Source organism: Barbatula barbatula (genome assembly GCF_947034865.1).
Source record: "Barbatula barbatula genome assembly, chromosome: 17".
NCBI lineage: Eukaryota > Metazoa > Chordata > Actinopteri > Cypriniformes > Nemacheilidae > Barbatula > Barbatula barbatula.
Window position 1 is genome coordinate 1,975,308 of NC_136780.1, and position 21,304 is coordinate 1,996,611.

Sequence of the window (21,304 nt, forward strand, 5' to 3'; positions counted from 1 at the left end):
TATATATATATATAGGCCTATGCTAGATCTTTTTTTTAGTTCCCTGGATCCGTTTTTCCTGGATCTGAGGACAAAACACCAAAATAAAAAATTAATAAATATCAGAAAAATAGTAAAAGGAAAGAAAAAGATGGACTTTTGAATAAAAACTTTAAAAACGTTTTTCCAGCATTGTGGTCCGATACCGAGTCACGTGAGCGCCCCCAGCGGCAAACCAGACAATATACATCGTGAAGCGAGTAGTGCTTGAGCTACAGGCCAAAGCATGCTTATGTATGTAATATATTCAAAGAGATTGAGTTCACTCACTGTACCAATAACATAAACTTTGAAGCTGCTACAACTACACAATGTTAAAACAAATTTCATATAATGTAGAGGAGATGGGGCTAGTTGTCTGTTACTAAATAAGATTCGGATACAACAACTTAAATATGCATTTAAAGGGAACTTTGAGTTAGAAAACAGCAAACCAAACAATGAATGATTTTAACAATGAACTGAACTGTATGTCTAATGGCAGCAAGTCGAACACTTGTGACAACCTGCCCCGACCTGAGGTTTATGAAAAATACATGACAAATAGGTTTATGACAAATGACATAAGGGCACATTTGAGTTATATTATTTATTCTTCCCTTTAGTCTGTCATATTGTGTTGTTGTGTTTGATTGCTAAAGAGCTATAACAATGGTGTTTCCCATTTCATTGATTTGCTAAAAGGGATAGTTCACCCAAAAATAAAACTTCTTCATTTACTCTTGTTCCAAACCTGAATACATTTATTTGTTCTGATGTACACAAAGAAAGATATTTGGAAGAGTGCTTAAAACCAGCCAGATTTTGCCCCACCATTGACTACCATAGTAGGAAAGAATACAATGTAATAAAAAAATGGTTTGCTGTCCTACATTCTTCAAAATGTCTACTTTTGTATGTTTTTCCGACTATGGGAGTCTGGTTATAAGCATTCTTCCAAATATATTTCTCTGCATCAGAACAAAGAAATGTATACAGATTTGGAAAAACTCGAAGGTGAGGAAAGGAGGACATCATTTTCATTTTTGGGTGAAGTATGATTTGGAGAACAAGCATTTGTGCAATTGGACTTACTGTTGTTGAGATACTGTATACTGTAGGCCTGTATAGATATAATTTGTAAATTTCTCTGTAAACGAAAAATCTGTAAAGATATGACCCCAATTCTGCAGTCTGAAGGCATTTATTTATGACGTTGGATTAAGGCTCATTCTTTGTGGAAATGACCGAAAGAGAAAATACCAGGTCATTTTTATGACTGAATAAATTGTTTGTATCTCCAGTCGCCGGTGTCCTAATCCGGTGTTATGGCTTTTCACTGAAGTGCTGTTAACATTTGTCTTGATCTCTTGATTTAATATCCGCTGCTGTCGGTGCAAACAAAACATGGATATTGCACCCCCCAGAGCGTCAGGATTCATAGTCTGTAAAATATCTTCTCCATAGGGAAGACGTTGTTTATTCCTCTAATATGATGCAGGGAACTGAGATGTTTATCAGTTTATATGAGAATGCCTATATGCATCACTGATTGTCTCATATATACAGACGCACAGACAGTCTATAAGATTAAGTGTGTAGTGAAAAGGAACAGGCAGTTTCCAAACTAGGCTCCTCCATGCGCCTCGCTCTCTGTGAGCTTTCTGTGACGCGTGGCTACCGAGACTTTACACCCGGACCAAACCCATTCATCACTCCATCACCTTCATGGAGCAATCGTAAATCCTTAGAAAACAAAGGTGATCTGCAGCATTTTACATCCACTGTCCTTGATCTGCACCCACTATACGTTCAAATGAAATTTCTTCATCATTTGAGATCAGATTTGTATTTTATCTGTTTATATATCTCAGTTTTCTCTGAAGACAGTCTTCTCTGTTAATGTCACTTTATAGGGAATGCTAGAATTTCCACATTTCTTAACATATATATTCACTGAATAAATGAATTGTATTTAATCGTTATAATTGTCAAAGCCTTTAAACAGACATGTAACGGCCACAATCGCAATTATTAAATAGACTATTATTCGTCGACCGACTTTCATAACCATGACAGACCAAAACACAAATAAATATATGAATAATGACGGTCCTGAAAAAAGCTCTCCAAAAAAAAGCCGATGTTGACCTTGATAAATGTCCCAACGTGTTGTAGGAGCACACATTCTTCGCTTTGAGTCTTTCATGTCAGCCCTTTGTGCAAGAAATGTTTGATAGTGTTTGTCTCATAAAAACAGGGACACCTCTCGATCACTTTATTATGCTGCTGTCTGCGAATGCCCGTGTGTCATAAATGAAAAGTTCAATGAGCTGAACATCCACTCTCTGTTTTGTTATTGCTGGCTTTTATTTCGTCTTGGTTGACGTCTTGTTACATTTCCAGATTTGAAGAGTGCTCCGTCTTCATTGATCAGTGTATTATGCGCCATCAAAGCCATGTTCCTCTGATGTGGAGGTGTTTTTATCTGCGTATGAAGCAGGATTACGGTGGACATGACAGATGAGCTGGTTTGCTGAGATGAAGTGAAGCTCTTTGACCCGGTGGACTGGAGCTTTATTACTCAGACTTTATCATGAATAAAGGCATCGATCTGAGCTTCAGGCCTGTAGAGACCGATGGAGACATTGTGTGCCGTCCTATCAAATATGTATTTGTGTGGAATGTTTATTGTTTTTTTCAAGAGACATTATAAATAACGGGTAAATAAATTCAACACTACCCAACCCTAGGTGTAGCTGAACACGTAAAATGCATGCGCAACCGCTGTCAGCGTATAAGCGAAAACTTTATCGTTTTAGTTTAAACGTCCTGAAATAACCGAGCACAAATATACATGAATGCTTTGTGAGGTCATGAAATGTATTCGTTAGATAAAGTGTCTAAAAGTCAAAAAGTTGACTTTGACATGTATGAGTGAATTGTTTACTAACGTTACACCGGAGATGGATTGGCAATAATACAAATAACGCTGAAAAATTCAAGTGATGTCTGATGAATTAATCTAATCCGTTTGCGTATTCGAGTTTTGGAGGATCTACTTCAGAGATTAACTGAGAGATGTTGACATTTGCTTTGTTTTTGTGAGTCATTTTCCTATCATTTTGTATTGTTTCGAGATAAATGTTAATCAGTCCAGCTCAACAGCATTGATGCCACAAGTCCTGTATGTTAATCCTTTCAGTCTGACACAAAATAAATTATTGTTTTTGTTTTTCTTTTTTTTCTAGTGGGACACATGTCAAATTTGATCCTTAAAGGGACAGTCCACCCTGTTCATCATTTATTCACCATCTCGTTGTTCCAAATCTGAATACATTTCTTGGTTCAGGTGAACACCGTTGACTACAAAAGTAGGAAGAATCGTAAATGAATGAATGGATGGATGAAGCATTTACGAAGCGCTTTATTATGTATTACACGGCTCGTTGGAATGCTTGATTCTGATTGGCCGGTCGCAACATTTGCATGTTCGTTATTCCCAGATAACAACCCCTCATAACTAATAACATACGGTAACCCGGATGCAGCAATCATTTTGACATGTTTTTTTTTGACGGATTAAATATAAATGTCTTTTCATAACATAAATAAATTTTTTACAAATGATTAAACCAAATTGCCTGTTCGTGACATTTGAATGTCATTTCTTACCTTATAACCGAAGTAAACGGCTTTTCCTCGTGGAAGGTCTGCATTCGGAAAAAATGAGCTAATGCAATATTTCAAATTCATGTCCAGTTTTTTTTCTCATGTGGCAAGTAGCCATGTTATAAAGAGGATAATGTACACTCAGCCAGCTGTTATCGTGAAATAAGCTCCTTCAGTGTTATGCAAGTCCCTTTTTTATATTTCTTCCGATTATAACGAGGCCGTGATAGACAAGGGTCGGTGGAGGGAATCTGGGCAGGACACCGCTACTCTTTACGAAAAGTCCCATGGGATCTTTAATGATCACATGGAGTCAGGACCTCGGTTTAATGTCTCATCAGAAGGATGTTTTTACAGTATAGTGTGCCCATCACTATACTGGGGCATAAGAACCAATACAGACCACAACTGGTCTCACTAACACCTTTTCCAATAGCAACCTAGCTTTCCGGGGAGGGCTCCCATACATGAACTGACCAGGCCCAGCCCTGCTTAGCTTCAGTGGATTAAACCGTTTTGGGACTGAGAACACTTGCAAATCAGATACAAGCGTTTATTTTGAGTTTTACTCCCATCTAGTGGCATGTGGTGTGTTAAAAGTACAAGTTCATCATAAATATTGACGGTCAATACATGTGTGTATAAATGACCAAAGAGAGGGATAAAATGATGATGTTAATATTAACATTAACCTGGTGGATAAACAATTAGATAAACTTGTAAACTCAACTGGAGATTTTTAACGAATATTCCAGTTCATTCAGATATTTTCAATTTCAGTTTCTACCCATTTCTCTAAGAAATGCCTTGGAACTTAACAAACCAATGTAAATGACATTTACAAATAAATAGATAAACATACACACAATACATCTTATAGTTATAGGCTACAATAATTATTGTGCTTAGTACACCTGTCAAGCTATAATTCAAACTAATGCTCCTGTAAATCTATTTACATTTATGCTTTTGGCAGACGCTTTTATCCCAAGTGACTTACATTGCATTGTACTATACATTTGTTTCTATAGAAAGCATGATTGTCATGCAAAAGCAATATGACTGTCAAACGCTCCACAACAGATATTACGATGTTAAAGCAAACTATAATTTGTAAATAATAACATTAAACATGAGAACGCTGATATTGAGATGAATAGATCTGAAACTGGCTACTCGCTTTTGAATGTATAAAACTTTCTATAACTGATTTCATTTGAACATATAAAATCTTTAATTTTATCAGCAATATTATGATCTAAATAGTTTTACATGTACTATAGCCTGTTCCCAACGTCTTTCATGTCACCTTGTCAAATGCAGTTACAAATGTAAGGGTTTTGCTATTTTGTCATCAAGTTATAGTTATAAATGTGTAAAGCACAGTCATATTGTGAGTCCAACATTTGTACCATATATTTTTTTGTGTGTGTCCAGATGGATTTTTTCAGAGAATGAAGGCTGCAGAAAGCCAGACGAGCATCAGCAGAGGAGCCAATACCACCTCTGATCCAGCCTTAATGTCATCACTTTCAATGCCTGTCTTCTTTATTATTCTGTGTCCCTGAGTGGGCTCATGTGTAAGGGGTGCGATGTCGGGGAGCTCGGTTGAGATGGCTGGATGCTGTGTGGCCTCGGGTGGCTCCTCCGATGGAAAAAGTTTCACTGTGAGGAGAAAAAAAAGATTGTTTTGTGATTTATACATTTTGTTGAATAGAAATCAACCTGAACAGATGATTAAAGATTACCACAGATGTTCTCTTCACACACTGGCAGTTGCTCTGGACACTTTGAGCACGACTCTCCTGACTCGTACGGTCTATGTCCTCTAACATTTCCTCTAATAAGGGAATAAAAAGATTGCATGTGTTTTAGGCTGGAAAATAGATTTCTTTTAGCTTTTGAAGTTTTGGATAAAGGTACAAATTACTGGGACTTGTATTTCTGTTACTTACTTCGGATAATAATTGCAGATGAGAAAAGTGGACTTTGGGTAACTCAGACCCTCAAGAAATTCACACACGTGAGCAGCACATCCAATTTTTTTGCTGTCGGCCCATACCATCTATAATTTAAAAACAACTGCATGTTAGGTTGTCAAAATAAGTGTTCGGTCACTTGAGACAGAGCTTGAGGCAACTTTATGTTCAAATATTTAACAGTAAATAACAAACAAACAGAGAAATAGAGAACAAGGTTTTGTTAGGTTGAGATCTAGAGAGAAAGAAACTGAGCCGAAAGAATAAAAGGGCGTCTGTAGGAATGTTTTTACATGTCCTAAGATTCTTAAGTCTTTGTTTTGATAACCACATGGATTTGGGATCATTCACGATAACATAGACCTTTTTATTTATATTTGATTACGAAGAATATACAGTGAGATGTTAGTATTGGTACAGGGGCAATTTGTTTATTTTTTAACAGTTTTCCAAAAAAGATTCACGCAACATATATAATGAATATTAAAATAAATGTGTTCATTAATAATTGATAAGTCATTTATAAATGCATTATGAAGCAGTCATAACTTCAAGAATAAAAAGAGGAATTCTATTGAAATACCTGCCAAATATTTAGCCATGTTTAACTCACATGTTATAAAATGCTTAATAAATCTATTTATTCATTTTTAAGATTCATTATTATCTCGACGTTGTTTGTAAATATAAGCTGTCAGACTGGACACTGGAGGGTGTTATGCTGTTTTTCTTATACCTGCTCACTATTTGTCAGGTATTTCATTAGAATCCCCCTCTTATTCATGCAAGTATAACAGCTTTATAATACATTGGTAAATTACTTATTAATCATTAATGAACACATTTATAAATGCTTCATAAAGGGTACCTTAATGTAAAGTGTTACCAAAGTATGTATATACTTTATTTATAATTTTGATATTAATACATGAACTTTCTAATAATATTTTTCCAGTTGTAGGGGCATCATTCTTAATATATATGTCACTTTTAAAGCAAAGTGGCATTTTTGGACTGTAATACAGTCATATTCATCCACTGAAAAAATTAAGAGAACATTTCGGAGATTGTTTTTCCGATTTGAAATGTACTATTTATAGGTATGTGTTTAGGTAAAATTATCTGTATTATTTTCCTGTGAACCACTAACAATATTTCTCAAATTTCAAATAAAAATAATGTTTGCATTTATTTGCAGACAATTAAAACTGGACATACAGGTGAAAAAAGATGCTCTGTATTTTTTGAGACCCCAAATACTGCAAAGAAGTTCAGATTCACTTTTAAGCTACACTACAGTAATTACAGTTGCTGTTGAATGACTTTATGTCACTCCTGAAGTGTGATCTTGTTGGAATTCAGGCACTGAACGGGAATGGCCGTAATACATCTACTGTAGAAATACTGATTTGGAAAGTCTCTTATTTTTTTCTGCGGCAGTATATTTATACCAATCTGGCAACCGCATGTTGCTCACCTGAGTGTAGTGACCACACTTTTCGTTTTCAGAGCAGATGTTGGTTTCATAATCATAATTATCCATCTCTTCAGACCTGTGGTGCAAAGCAAACAATTTCATGGAAATGAAGTGCCTTAACTCTGTACAGATATAATATAAATAACCATCCATCTTCTGTGTACTCATCAGAATCACAATCAGTTTAGATCATACCAGTCAAGCATTGCTTTTGTAACATTGAATGATCTAGTTTCTACAAAAGTGTTTTCCCCCATTTCGAGGCTCTTGAGTTCAGGGTTGTGGGCCCAGATACATTTGGCTGCGTATGCTTCTGCCACCAGACGCAGTCTCTCGTCCCATACCTGAAACAACAGCGGTAACTTTTTACGAATAAATATGACTTCAATTTGAAATATGAAAAGAAGAAATCTTAAAACTCTTATTGTCTAAATGCCGAATATTGTTTCTCATTTTGTTACTTGACTTTCACCTGGTTGACCTGGTTCTTCATGAGATCTGCGTCATTCTTGTGTGATTGGAAATGTAGAAAGACATGCACAACTGAGTTTCTCCGACAACATTACCAAAAACGGGAAGGACGAAAGACCACATGGGGTTTTATTAAAACACACTCAACATTACGCTCCTGCGGTCTCGTAAAACATTCACATTCCTCAACGTCTCAAGTTGCGCAACGGTATTGCCAATATCCACACGCCCACACAAGTCTCATCCAATCAAATCAAAGGCATGAAGATTACTTCTTCTTTTAGAGCTAAAGAATGGTCTTGTGTTATAAATCTGGTGTTACTCTTATTTCAAGAGTTTGGGTTCATGGATGAGTTGGGGTACAGTTGTATGGAAAGGGAAGCTTTTTCATACTTGATACTAGATTTTGAGAGCTTTATGAAGTGTCCTCTTGTATACGTTTTCAATTTGTTACTGTAATTACATAGTCCCTTGTGATATGAGAAAGCCACTCAAGTTAATTGCGACTATGAATATGCAACAAAGACTCAATTACCAGACAAATCAATGTGATTATTGGTGTTTGCAGAGGTAATAAGCAGGTAAAAGCAATTCCAATGATTGACGGCGGGTGATTCATATGAATGCACGTTGTTATTTTCTTTTAACAGCTTCGCCCTGCTCGCCGTGTGTTTGTGGATCTGTGGAAAACGAAATCTTTCTGTGTGTTTATGTGTTTTCCAAGAAAGAAAGATTTGAACTGACAGAAAGAAAGAATCGTTTTAAGAACCAGCAAAAATGCAGCTAAATGTTTCATGCATGAAAAAATATCTATCAACAGTTTTGACAAACATCACATGCATCTCTTACCAATTTCTGCATGAAGGCAGCTCTGGGCATGACCTGTGAGCGGAGATCATTGTGAATATCTACAATGGTTGATGTCTGTTGCTCTGTTAGGTGACCCGCCGCTAAACTCAGAAGAATCCAGAGCGCGCCGTGCCGGAGGGCCATATTCCAAGGCATGTTGACTGCAGTCAATGGTACGATTCTCCTCTTGTTGTCTGTGGTCTTGCCTTGTGACAGAAATTCTTTCTTATTTCTTTCAGAGCATGTTAATGTTCTCCCCCAGTGTGTGTTCGCGAGAGAGAGCGCAATTGAGAGATGAACACCAGTCAGCTTTGCAGTTTCACAAGAAGTACAGGACCCTCTCAGGACCCAAGACTGTAACTCCCACCTGGCCTGTTCAATACGCCCAGACTCAGATTACACATCCCACATACTCCACATGACTTCATAAAAAATGTCACGCTGAATCACGGCCTGTTGTCCGACTCACTCTAGCAACATAATGCTTTTATGAGCTTGAGTCATGTTGCATGTCTAAGCATGCAGCTCGAGGAATGCCAGACATAACATGGTATGTGATATGTTTTCAACTGCCCTTGTTTTTCATGGAACTGTGCTGTATCGCTGAAATCATATCTTCTGTACCAGACTGTGCTTTCTCCATACAGCGTGGATTGAACCGTAAGATCCTCCTGTTTGAAAAATAAGCGGATCAGACCCAGGCCAGGTTACACAAAGCAAGCGCTCGTGAACTGTAAGTGACGTCAGAGAAATTCTTTGCCTCCATAATAGTTGATTCAGCAACAGAGCGGATTGTTTCAAATATAAACATCTCCTGAAAACTCTTTTCTGACTTCCGTACAGCTCCACACATCGTTCAATACAGCTATTGTACATGCACTATACAGAATGCTGGGTTGCAATCCATTTGATTAAACCATGCATTGTTTTTGTAAAAAATAACCAATGGGTAGGCAATGGGAAACGGTTTAAGAGGAGCATTGTTTACTCTATCTGTGTGTAATACTGTATGTCACTATGTTCCTTTCTCTATAAAAATTTTAATAAAAAAGGAATGTCTCGTAATTGTTTCATCGTCTTTTGGTTGTTTTATCTTATGCCCTGATAGCACACATACATCTGGATGCGTCTATTTGACGTCTGTATTTACATCTGCAATACATAGTTTGCTCATTTGCAATACGTCTCGGAGATGTCTGCTGTCAGACGTCATGTAGACATCTAGAAGATGTCTGTAAGATGTTTATGATTTAGAATGGATGTAAAGCAGCTCTTTCTAAGATGTTTAGCAGATGTTTTTACGCAGCAGATGTTTCCAGGTCTCCAGATCTTTAGCAGACGTATTACAGACGTTCAGACGTCTCTGAGACGTATTGCGGACGAGCAAACTATGTATTGCAGATGTGAATACAGACGTCAAATAGACGTAAGCCAGATGGATTGTGCTATCTGGGTTTTAAATAATTTCAAGGGACACACCGCTTTATAGTGTGCTATCGTGTGGTTGTGGGAAGAAAGGTGGATAGTTGGAGCTGGTTGCCAGGGTGGTGCTATGTAGTTGTTAGGCCAATATTGTCCATTCACTTGCTCACAAAGCAATAGCGCATCTGAACAAGCGGCATGATTTTAGTTGTCATATATATTTGTGTCACAATTGATGGTGTTTATTTAGTTGTTCCAACCCTTCAAGGAGTATGAGCGGTAATGATAGTAAAGTTTGCCTTAGCAAGCATCACTGGAAGGGCGTTCGTATTATTGTTTCATTCCTGGATCGATTGGCATCTTAAGAACTCTTGTAAAATATACATATGTCAGTGAACTCATTTGCACCAGTATGTCTGAATGCATGTGCCGTGCTATGCGTGTCGTGTTCGTTGCTTTAACCAATTGAACCAAAATCTTATATTGTATACAATCACAGTTTCTAACAACACGTTTTTGTTGCTGTAGCTTTGAAAGTGGACGCACCATCTTACTTGCGTTAAATGTGTTTATTTTCTCTCTGCCGTCGTGCTGGGTGTGGACCATTTTGCTGCTCAGATTTTCTTTCCTTGCAACCAGATGTACAGGCATGGGAACAAATTATTCAATGCTGAACTCTAAACACATGTGTGAGGCTCACATCCAATAAGCTGCACACATTTGGAGGAACTTGTTTTCCTCTAAACCTCATTTTGCATGTGTCTTTCTTTTCCCTTGTTTTATATATTTTTTTAAATAAACTACACTCTAAAAAATGCTGGGTTATTTTCAACCCCTCATTGGATCGAAAAGGGATGAACCCAACAGTTGTACATGAACCTATGCTGAGGTGTTTCATCCCCAAAATGTGTGTTGTTTTAACCCATTCCACAGACAGACAGAAGAAAACAGAACACGGAAAGAATATAATGTATATTTGAGTTGTTCTGGGTGGAGAGCTGCTGTGTTCATCATGAATCACACTGTACCATGGGCGTGTCTTCAGTGATATCACACTTGACGATAAATGTAATTCTCAAACATGCGTCACGTAAATGACTTCACAGGCTGTTGCTTTACCTGCTCCAAAAAATGTCGCTCTTCATGTCAGGTATCAGAGCTGTTGCTTAGCACCGCAATCGGGAATGCTGTTTGGGAATATTGGAATGTTCTCCTCACCTCTGAGCCTTTCCTTGCCCCGACGGTTAAAACGTCCGGAATACTTCCAGATGTAGGGTGGGAAGACGGAGGTCTCTCGATGGACTTGGCCCTGGGCTCCACCTTATGTTCTGCTCTGAAATCCCCTCATTTTGACCGTCTGTATTTCAGCTTTGCTTCTAAGGCAACCACAGAAATCATTGATCGTGACTCTGAGGGTTTAAAAGCTCTGAGCAAAACAAAACATATGCTGATGATGTAATGTTTAAGGGTAGTTATGTAATTGTCCTGAAATGTAATTTGTTTCCTTTTCTTGTGATGAATTTAAAGAGATGGCATGACCCACAACTCTTATAAAGACTTTCTTGAATGCGCCCTGAAGGATTTTTCATATATAGGATGAAAAAAGGCCTCGTGAAAAATGAAATCTTTGCAATATTTGTTGTGTCAGGGAATAAACATTAAATTACCATTCTAGAGTATTTCATTATAGTAGTAAAACGCAGTATTGTATTGTATTAACAAGTATGAGTAGAACTTAAAGTTTAGATCCAGACAATGATAACTTGCTTCTATTAACATTTTTTAGATTAGATTAGATTCAACTTTATTGTCATTACACGTATACAAGTACAGTGTAACAAAATGTAGTTTAGGTCTAGCCAGAAGTGCAATTAACAATTGCAGGATATACAGTTAGAATAAATACAGAATACAATATTAGAAAAATACAATACGGTGGGCATGGACTAAGAAAATACTTAACAGTAGGTATGTTCTATGAAAAATTGACAGTAGATTTGTACAATATATGGAATAGGAATATATGATATATTTATGAATAGGAATATATGATATATTTAATATTTTAAATACTCAAGTATTTGTCATAGAGATATTTTTCTGGAGCCTAAAAATTAGATTTCTTCGTTCCCCTTTTCTCCCCTAGATGTCTCTGTCGGGTTCGTGGATGTATGACAAAAGTCTCATGTCATGGTGAACCCAAAGATCTACCAGCAATCCCTTTCATCTTAATAGATTTTTCTCCCTGATTCACATGACCCCTCTGAAGTACTCAATCTCGCTCTCATCTTTCGTTCTGGAGAGGTTTTTTGAGCCGACCCCCTGAGGCAAAATTTTCTCATGTGAACTTCTAACTGGAATGCAGTCTTGTCAAATTGTAATTTACAATATTACTATGGCGTTCCGGGCCCGTCCGACCAGGACGAGACCCCGGGAAGACCTAGGACACGCTGGTCGGACTATGTCTCCCGGCTGGCCTGGGAACGCCTCAGTGTCCCCCCGGAAGAGTTAGAGGAAGTGTCTAGGGTGAGGGATGTTTGGGCATCTCTGCTAAGACTGCTGCCCCCGCGACCCGGCCCCGGATAAAGCAGAAGAAAATGGATGGATGGAATATTACTATTGTGACCGAAGCTCAGGGGAGGGGAGGGAAGGTACAATAAAACAGGAAAAGGGGAATTGATATAACCGACTACGCCACCCAGCACAGCTATCTGGGAAATAGACTCAGACACACAGGTTCAGATTTCTCATGACTGAAGACAATGAGACGTGAATATCAAAATATAATTTATTGTAATCAATGATTTGGGAAAACCCCATGCGTTCTTTTAAAATCGGTAGTAATCTTAATAAAAATGACAGCATGGGTTGGAAAACATTAAAATAGCAGAGTTAGATGAGCTGCCGACCAGAGTCTGGGGATCGCCAGCAAGGAGGCAGGCTAGGTGTCCGGCTTCCCAAAGGAGCCACACGTGCTACAATTAAGTCAAATACAAATGTGAAATTCACAGCAAGGACAAAACCTAAACCAAGAAAAGAACAGGAAAACCACACAAGCAATTAAGGAACTCCGGTATATGGCCGCACCAGCCTGCAACCCCACTGGTCCTCCCCAACTCCTAGAAGCAAACAAAGAAAAAGGACAATTACTTATAACTAAATAGACAAGAAGAGTAGAATACAATTAATATTTCTAAAGCAACAAAATCATAAACCTAATACAAAAACCAGTTGTGATTACCCAAAGCATGGGCAGCACACACATATACACAAATAATCCAAAATAAACAAATATGCTAAACAAAGAAAATAACAAATTCAAAAAGGGTATGCACACGAGAAATATAATTAATATTTCCAGCAAACCGTGAAAGAATGAGAAACCCGACACCACAGGTTTACATGCGCTCAGAAGTGAACAAGCAGCTAGCCAAGCAGAGAAAACTTGCAACCTGAGCGACACCGGGGTCCAACAACAAATGAAAACAGACAAAATTGGTTGGACTGCAAGCAACGTAACCAAAATGTAAATCAACGAAATCAAAACAAACAAAGCGAAGCAAGCCACGCAAAGCAAGCAAAACGAAAAGCAAAGCAAAGCAAAAAGCAAAGCACAACAAAACAGCAGCGATGGAGCTTCACGACATGCAGCAGCACACTACAAAGCGTACCAACGCCTTGCTGTACATCTGAAACCTACAAGAGTAAAATCGTCACGTACCTTTCAAACGAAGTGCGATCAATGCATTAAAAGCGAGCGCTACAAACCCATATGCGGAGGACGCCTCGTCCGGTCTTCAGAACAGCACCCCAACGCTACACCACAGACACAACGAGTCGTATAACTTGATGTAATAAACTGTAATTAAACTATAAATATATACACCTCTGCTTACCAGCCAGGAGGACAGCAGTCACACATGCGGTAATGTAACGCGGTAAAGGAGCTTTACGGCAGCGAAATCAAGCTGTTTTTCAATGCAGCCAATATAATAGGCACCCGCCAAGACAGACACCAGCCTTTCCAAAGAGGGGTAAAACATTCAATAATATCACCCAAACACCAGGATGAACAAGCCACGGTGAACGATAAACGACCTACCCTCAACACCAGGCAGCAGAACACCAGTCCACAACGGAAGTTAACTGAACAATGACGCCACATCCTCCGACCGGGGCAACCCCTTTATATAGAGCTCGAAACATACTAATGATGGGCGTGGCATTAATTCCATTTCACCACAATCTACCCCCCACTCTTAAATCGCTGTCCCAGCGATTAATCAACTAGTACAACCTAGGTTGAGTCCCAGGGTCTAAACATAGCAGTAATACTACTAGAAACTGGGTGAGTAGGGGACACAACCCTTACCACACGAGGGAGATGGTGCAGATTTGAATGATGACCTGCAGTTACACGCCCTGTTCGCCGGGGTAGAACGCCCACTACGTCTGACTGCCCTGCAGATGACAAAACAGCTGCAGCATCTGCACCAACCACAGTATTAGTTTCCTGAGCAGGATCCATCAGATGTTGTACCGGTTGGGGAACAAGTTGTATCGGTTGGGGAACAAGTTGTTCCAAAGGTGTCACCCCCTCCCGTACCCCATTACGGACAACTACACCCTGTACAGGTAACACACCCACCAGATCTACCTCATCCTCCTCATGGATAGACAACTCCAAGGGTTCAAGGGGCTCTTCAACTGATGAACATATAGGGGATTCTCTCTGAACTCGGCTCTTAAGCAATGATCGATGCACCGTGGTAACCTTACACAAGTCCTCGACCGGTGCGATGGAATACACGGCCCCACCGCCCTTGGGCGCTCTTATCACTTGATACACAACTGGACTCCAAATATCTTGGATCTTGTGCCGGCCCTTATGGCCACACTGGCGGATAAATACTAACTGACCCTCCACCAGTGGAGCATCACGCACGTGCTGATCATGACTAGCTTTACGTTTCTCCGCAGCAACCTGTAACCGCTCTCGTGCCCCATCAAAGGCTACTTGTAACCTGTTCTGATGCTCCTGAACCCAGGTGTGCACACTGCCTGCCACTGGCTCCTGTACCCTACCCAAAAGGAAATCCACCGGAAGCTGTGGCTCCTGTCCAAACATTAAAAAATGTGGGGACTCACCTGTGGTTTGGTGTGGGGTGGTGTTATAGCAGAAGAGGACCTGGGGTAAACATGCAACCCAGTCCCTCTTTCTAGACACAGGCAAGGTACGTAGTAAATTGTGCAGGGTCCGATTGAAGCGCTCGCACTGCCCATTCCCAGCAGGGTGGTATGGTGTTGTGCGAGACTTCTTCACCCCATACAGGTCACAAAGCTGCCGAATCAATGAGGACTCGAAGTTACGGCCCTGGTCAGAGTGCAGACGACTTGGAATGCCGAATTTGTAGAACCACTCATTAACCAGGACCTGGCCTACAGTCTCTGCCCGTTGGTCCCGGGTAGCAAATGCTAAAGTATATTTACTAAATACATCTGTCATTACCAAGACACTCTCAATACCCGCCCTTGATGGCTCCAACACGGTAAAGTCTACGGCCAGAACTTCATTTGGCCTTGAGGCCAACAAGTGGCCCATGAAGCTTTGTGTTGAGGGCTGGGTGTCTTTAGCTGACTGACACCTCTCACATTCCCGGCACCAACGGGCCACGTCGGATGATAGACCAGGCCAATAACACCGCCTCCTAATTAGTTCCGCAGTGCGCTCTATGCCTTGATGTCCATGCTGCTGATGCAAGAGGTTAAACACCTCCAACTTCAGTGCAGAAGGCAGGAGTAGTTGCAAGATCTCAGCCCCACCATTAGGACAATAGACCCGACGATACAGCACCCCGTCTTGCGCCACTAGACGATCCCATTGGCGCAACAATGTCACAGCCGAAGTGGACATTTGTTGACGTGTCTCCCGTCCTGGACGTTCATTCGACCTCCAAAGCGGTAGTACTTCAGAAATTATTGGATCAGCTGCCTGTAATCGCCCCAAATCCCCTAGCGAGTAACCGGGTACAGTAACGATCATAGACTGTCGTGCCTGTGCTGCTGATCCACCCTCAAAAGCCTGCTGCAACTGGGCTGGTACTGCAGTTCCCGGGATTAAGCCACCAATCCCTCCTGGTTCAGGGGGGTACTGCCGGGACAGCGCATCTGCATTTCGGTTACTTTTCCCTGAACGGTAACGTATTTCGAAATCAAATGCTGCTAGCTGCGCAGCCCATCGCTGCTCCGCAGCCCCCAGCTTGGCAGTGGACAAATGACTAAGAGGGTTGTTGTCTGTGAAAACAACACAACGACTGCCCAATAAATACTCCCGAAATTTTTCAGTCATGGCCCACTTGAGCGCCACAAACTCCAACTTCATAGAACTGTAGTTGGACATGTTGCGCTCAGTGGGCCTAAGACTACGGCTTGCATAAGCAATGGGACGTATCTGACCCTCTTGCTCCTGGGAGAGAACCGCTCCCAGACCACCGTGGCTTGCATCCACCTCTAAAACAAACGGCCGGGAGAAATCGGCATACGCCAACACTGGAGTAGATGTAAGTCGTCGCTTTAACTCCTCAAAGCTCTCGTTACACTGATCAGTCCAAGTGTCAGAGAACCTTACACTAACCTGCTTTTTGGGCTTCTTCCTACCCCCGGAGACCTCCGCCACCAGCTTATGCAGAGGAGCGGCAATCTTTGCAAATCCCTCGACAAAACGACGGTAATAGCTTGCGAAACCCAGGAAGGAGCGAAGCTCTGTAGCATTAGATGGACGATGCCACTTAGCCACAACCTGGGTCTTGCTTGGGTCAGTAGCCACTCCAGCAGCAGAGATTATATGACCCAAGTAGCTCACCTCAGGCTGCAAGAACGCACATTTTTCCAGTTTAGCTTTGAGCCCTTCCTTTTCCAACCGGCTCAACACAACTCCCAACCTCTCTAGATGTTGCTCAATAGACGAGGAGAACACAATGATATCGTCCAGGTAAAGTAGTAGTGAGTGACACTGCTGATCTCCGAACAACCGCTCCATTAGTCGCTGGAACGTACTGGGGGCATTGCACAAACCAAACGGCATTCGGTTCCACTCGAAGAGTCCGAATGGTGTGCAAAAGGCGGTTTTAGGCCTATCCCCCTCAGTGACTGGGACCTGGTTATATCCGCTGGCTAAGTCCATAGTGGAAAACCAGCGGGCCCCAGTCAACGAATCCAGCGACTCCTCTATACGAGGGAGAGGGAAAGCATCCTTCCGAGTCTTGGCATTTAATTGGCGATAGTCCACGCACATGCGTAGACTACCATCCTTTTTTTTGACCAGAACTATTGGAGAGGCATATGGACTGCAACTCTCCCGAATCACCTGTGTCTCCAATAACTGGTTAATATGCGCTCTTACTACTTCGTATTCAGAAGGAGGTATACGGCGGTACCGTTGACGGACAGGAGCATCATCCAGTAAAGGAATGTCATGTGAAATTCGATCAGTACACCCTAGATCTCCCTCCCCAACAGAGAAAATCATCTGGTATCTCAATAAAAGGGACCTTATCTTTTTCTGCTCCTCTTCTGACAACAAGGACAGATCGAGAGCCGCTATTCGTTCTGGAATAGTGGGCGCCCCTAATTGAACATCAATAGAGCACATGGTTCCTAACACCGGTCTAACCTCTACAACCCCTGGCGGCTGACTGACCACATACACACTAGTTAGCGTGCCAATGACTCGACGTGGAAACAACAAGGCATCCGTGGTCCCCACATTAACAATGGGTATGTACGCCATACCTCTTGTCACTTGTACAAGGGCAGGAGATGCTAGTAATCCCACAGGGAGTCCTGACTCTAATGGTTCAAACAGCACTACACCGTTTGAAAGCGTATCGGAGCAGGTAGCTGCTATCAATTTCATTGTACCACCTGGTATACGACCCGCTCGAGGGCCCCGCACCTTTGCCTTACTTATCGCTTCAACCGATAATTTTGTGGTCGCCTGATGACAGTGCTGCAATGCCTGAAACACCAGCGGGGAAGCGCCCGATACCGCTGGCGAATCAAACAGAGAGGGGCCATATTGTCCGAAAAGCTCCTGATAGCACCGCCCCAACACATTCATTCCCAACACCCCAGGGGCATGGGCACAGATACCACCAGGAGGATCTCTAACAACCAGCACACCACATCTCGGAACAAGTTTACCGCACAGTTCTACATCTAGTTCGATATAACCCTTGTAAGGGATAGACAACCCATTAGCGGCCCTCAGCTGCAACCAGTGACAGGTTTTTAGACGCTCCTGATCCCACAGCTCAAAAGCGTCCCTAAAACAACTTTCTGTGATGGTAGACACCATCGATCCGGTGTCCACCAAACACGGCACTGACACGCCACCCATACGAACTACCAAATGGGGGCAAGATGACATTAAATTCGGCCCGGGGCCATTTCTATCTAACATGGAGCCTTCAAAGTCCCCACCCGAGTCGTGGCTCAACGACACAGCGGGAGCTAGTTTTCCGATGCCTGGTGTTGACGCAGTAACCGTTCTTCTGGTGCCCTGGTGCCTGCTTGATCTAATCGAGATGGACGAGGGGGAAAACGCTCATTACACTCACGTGCAAAATGACCAGGTTTTTGACATCTTCTACATATCACAGAATCATTTCGAACCTGGCGCATACTATGAGGAAATTCGCGTAACTGAGCAACGCTTTTGGTAAGCTGGGTTAGCTGTTCCTGCTGAAGCTTTAGCATCTCTCTAAGCTCGCTCATTTCCGACCGCTGGGGATTCCCCACCGGTGAGTAGGTGTCACCTTGGACACCATATTGAAAGCCATGTGCTACAGGAACAGATTGACTACGACCCCTTACCCCTCCCGGCATTCCCTCTCGCTCCCACCTAATGGCATCCTTACGCACCTCCAGTAGTGTGGCAGTAGGTTGGCGACGCACTAGCTGCTTCAATTCGCGACGAAGAGTGTTATCTAAAACATGCTCGACGAACTGATCCCGTAACAGTACATCTCCATTCGACATTACGCTCGGTGACTGCTGTTTCACCTTCTCCAGAAGACCCATAAGAGCAAGAGAAAACTCCAATAAAGTTTCCCCCTCCTGTTGTCTCCTGGAGAAAAATGCCTCCTGCAAAGCGATATACGACTTCGAACAGCCATACAAATCTTTTAACGCAGCGATAATACCCTCAGGATCATCACGCTCATGAGCAGGTCTATATCGAATTTCATCCCGGGCTTCACCTTCTAAATGATCGAACATAAAGAAGGCCTGATCTGACACGGACAAGCGACGAGCCCGCATACAAGCCTGCACCTCCTCAACCCACTCAATTATCCCAACACCTGACCTACCATTAAATTTGGGACATCTCCTATCCCTAGGGATAAACACAAATCGCTCTGCCAATGCACCACTAATATCATTAGATTGAGATGGGCGTCTCGATGGTCCGGGCATATTAGAAGGGTCGCTACTAAGACCCGGGGAACTCGTTTGGGACTGTTCCTGTTGTAATCTAGAGTTATCAGCTCGCAGCTGAGCTATCAGCTCCTGTAATTCCTGCACTTCATTCTCCATGATCGAAGCACACTTACCACAGCCTAGAGAAAAGTAACTCACTCAGTTCCAAAAAAATACCTCCAACACTGCTGTTTTGTCGCCTAGAAAAAAAAAACACAAACACGTTATACCCCGTCACTTAACCAATATTCACGTCTCACGTCAAAGTCAAAAAGGAAAAGACCCTGCCGACTACGCCAAATGTGACCGAAGCTCAGGGGAGGGGAGGGAAGGTACAATAAAACAGGAAAAGGGGAATTGATATAACCGACTACGCCACCCAGCACAGCTATCTGGGAAATAGACTCAGACACACAGGTTCAGATTTCTCATGACTGAAGACAATGAGACGTGAATATCAAAATATAATTTATTGTAATCAATGATTTGGGAAAACCCCATGCGTTCTTTTAAAATCGGTAGTAATCTTAATAAAAATGACAGCATGGGTTGGAAAACATTAAAATAGCAGAGTTAGATGAGCTGCCGACCAGAGTCTGGGGATCGCCAGCAAGGAGGCAGGCTAGGTGTCCGGCTTCCCAAAGGAGCCACACGTGCTACAATTAAGTCAAATACAAATGTGAAATTCACAGCAAGGACAAAACCTAAACCAAGAAAAGAACAGGAAAACCACACAAGCAATTAAGGAACTCCGGTATATGGCCGCACCAGCCTGCAACCCCACTGGTCCTCCCCAACTCCTAGAAGCAAACAAAGAAAAAGGACAATTACTTATAACTAAATAGACAAGAAGAGTAGAATACAATTAATATTTCTAAAGCAACAAAATCATAAACCTAATACAAAAACCAGTTGTGATTACCCAAAGCATGGGCAGCACACACATATACACAAATAATCCAAAATAAACAAATATGCTAAACAAAGAAAATAACAAATTCAAAAAGGGTATGCACACGAGAAATATAATTAATATTTCCAGCAAACCGTGAAAGAATGAGAAACCCGACACCACAGGTTTACATGCGCTCAGAAGTGAACAAGCAGCTAGCCAAGCAGAGAAAACTTGCAACCTGAGCGACACCGGGGTCCAACAACAAATGAAAACAGACAAAATTGGTTGGACTGCAAGCAACGTAACCAAAATGTAAATCAACGAAATCAAAACAAACAAAGCGAAGCAAGCCACGCAAAGCAAGCAAAACGAAAAGCAAAGCAAAGCAAAAAGCAAAGCACAACAAAACAGCAGCGATGGAGCTTCACGACATGCAGCAGCACACTACAAAGCGTACCAACGCCTTGCTGTACATCTGAAACCTACAAGAGTAAAATCGTCACGTACCTTTCAAACGAAGTGCGATCAATGCATTAAAAGCGAGCGCTACAAACCCATATGCGGAGGACGCCTCGTCCGGTCTTCAGAACAGCACCCCAACGCTACACCACAGACACAACGAGTCGTATAACTTGATGTAATAAACTGTAATTAAACTATAAATATATACACCTCTGCTTACCAGCCAGGAGGACAGCAGTCACACATGCGGTAATGTAACGCGGTAAAGGAGCTTTACGGCAGCGAAATCAAGCTGTTTTTCAATGCAGCCAATATAATAGGCACCCGCCAAGACAGACACCAGCCTTTCCAAAGAGGGGTAAAACATTCAATAATATCACCCAAACACCAGGATGAACAAGCCACGGTGAACGATAAACGACCTACCCTCAACACCAGGCAGCAGAACACCAGTCCACAACGGAAGTTAACTGAACAATGACGCCACATCCTCCGACCGGGGCAACCCCTTTATATAGAGCTCGAAACATACTAATGATGGGCGTGGCATTAATTCCATTTCACCACACTATTATTTAC

The 21,304-nt window shown here is 41.7% G+C and overlaps 1 protein-coding gene across 1 annotated transcript; it reads right to left on the reverse strand.

Moving 5' to 3' along the window:
- Positions 1-4,229: 4,229 nt before the first annotated feature.
- On the reverse strand, positions 4,230-9,111 carry LOC306907066 (peptidase inhibitor 16). The gene is made up of 6 exons (XM_079478899.1): positions 8,467-9,111; positions 7,342-7,490; positions 7,147-7,222; positions 5,646-5,755; positions 5,439-5,530; positions 4,230-5,355 (listed from the first exon to the last, which is right to left on the reverse strand). The coding sequence occupies exons 1-6, from the start codon at positions 8,620-8,622 to the stop codon at positions 5,138-5,140; spliced, it is 801 nt and encodes a 266-aa protein (XP_079335025.1). The 5' UTR covers positions 8,623-9,111; the 3' UTR covers positions 4,230-5,137.
- Positions 9,112-21,304: the final 12,193 nt, after the last annotated feature.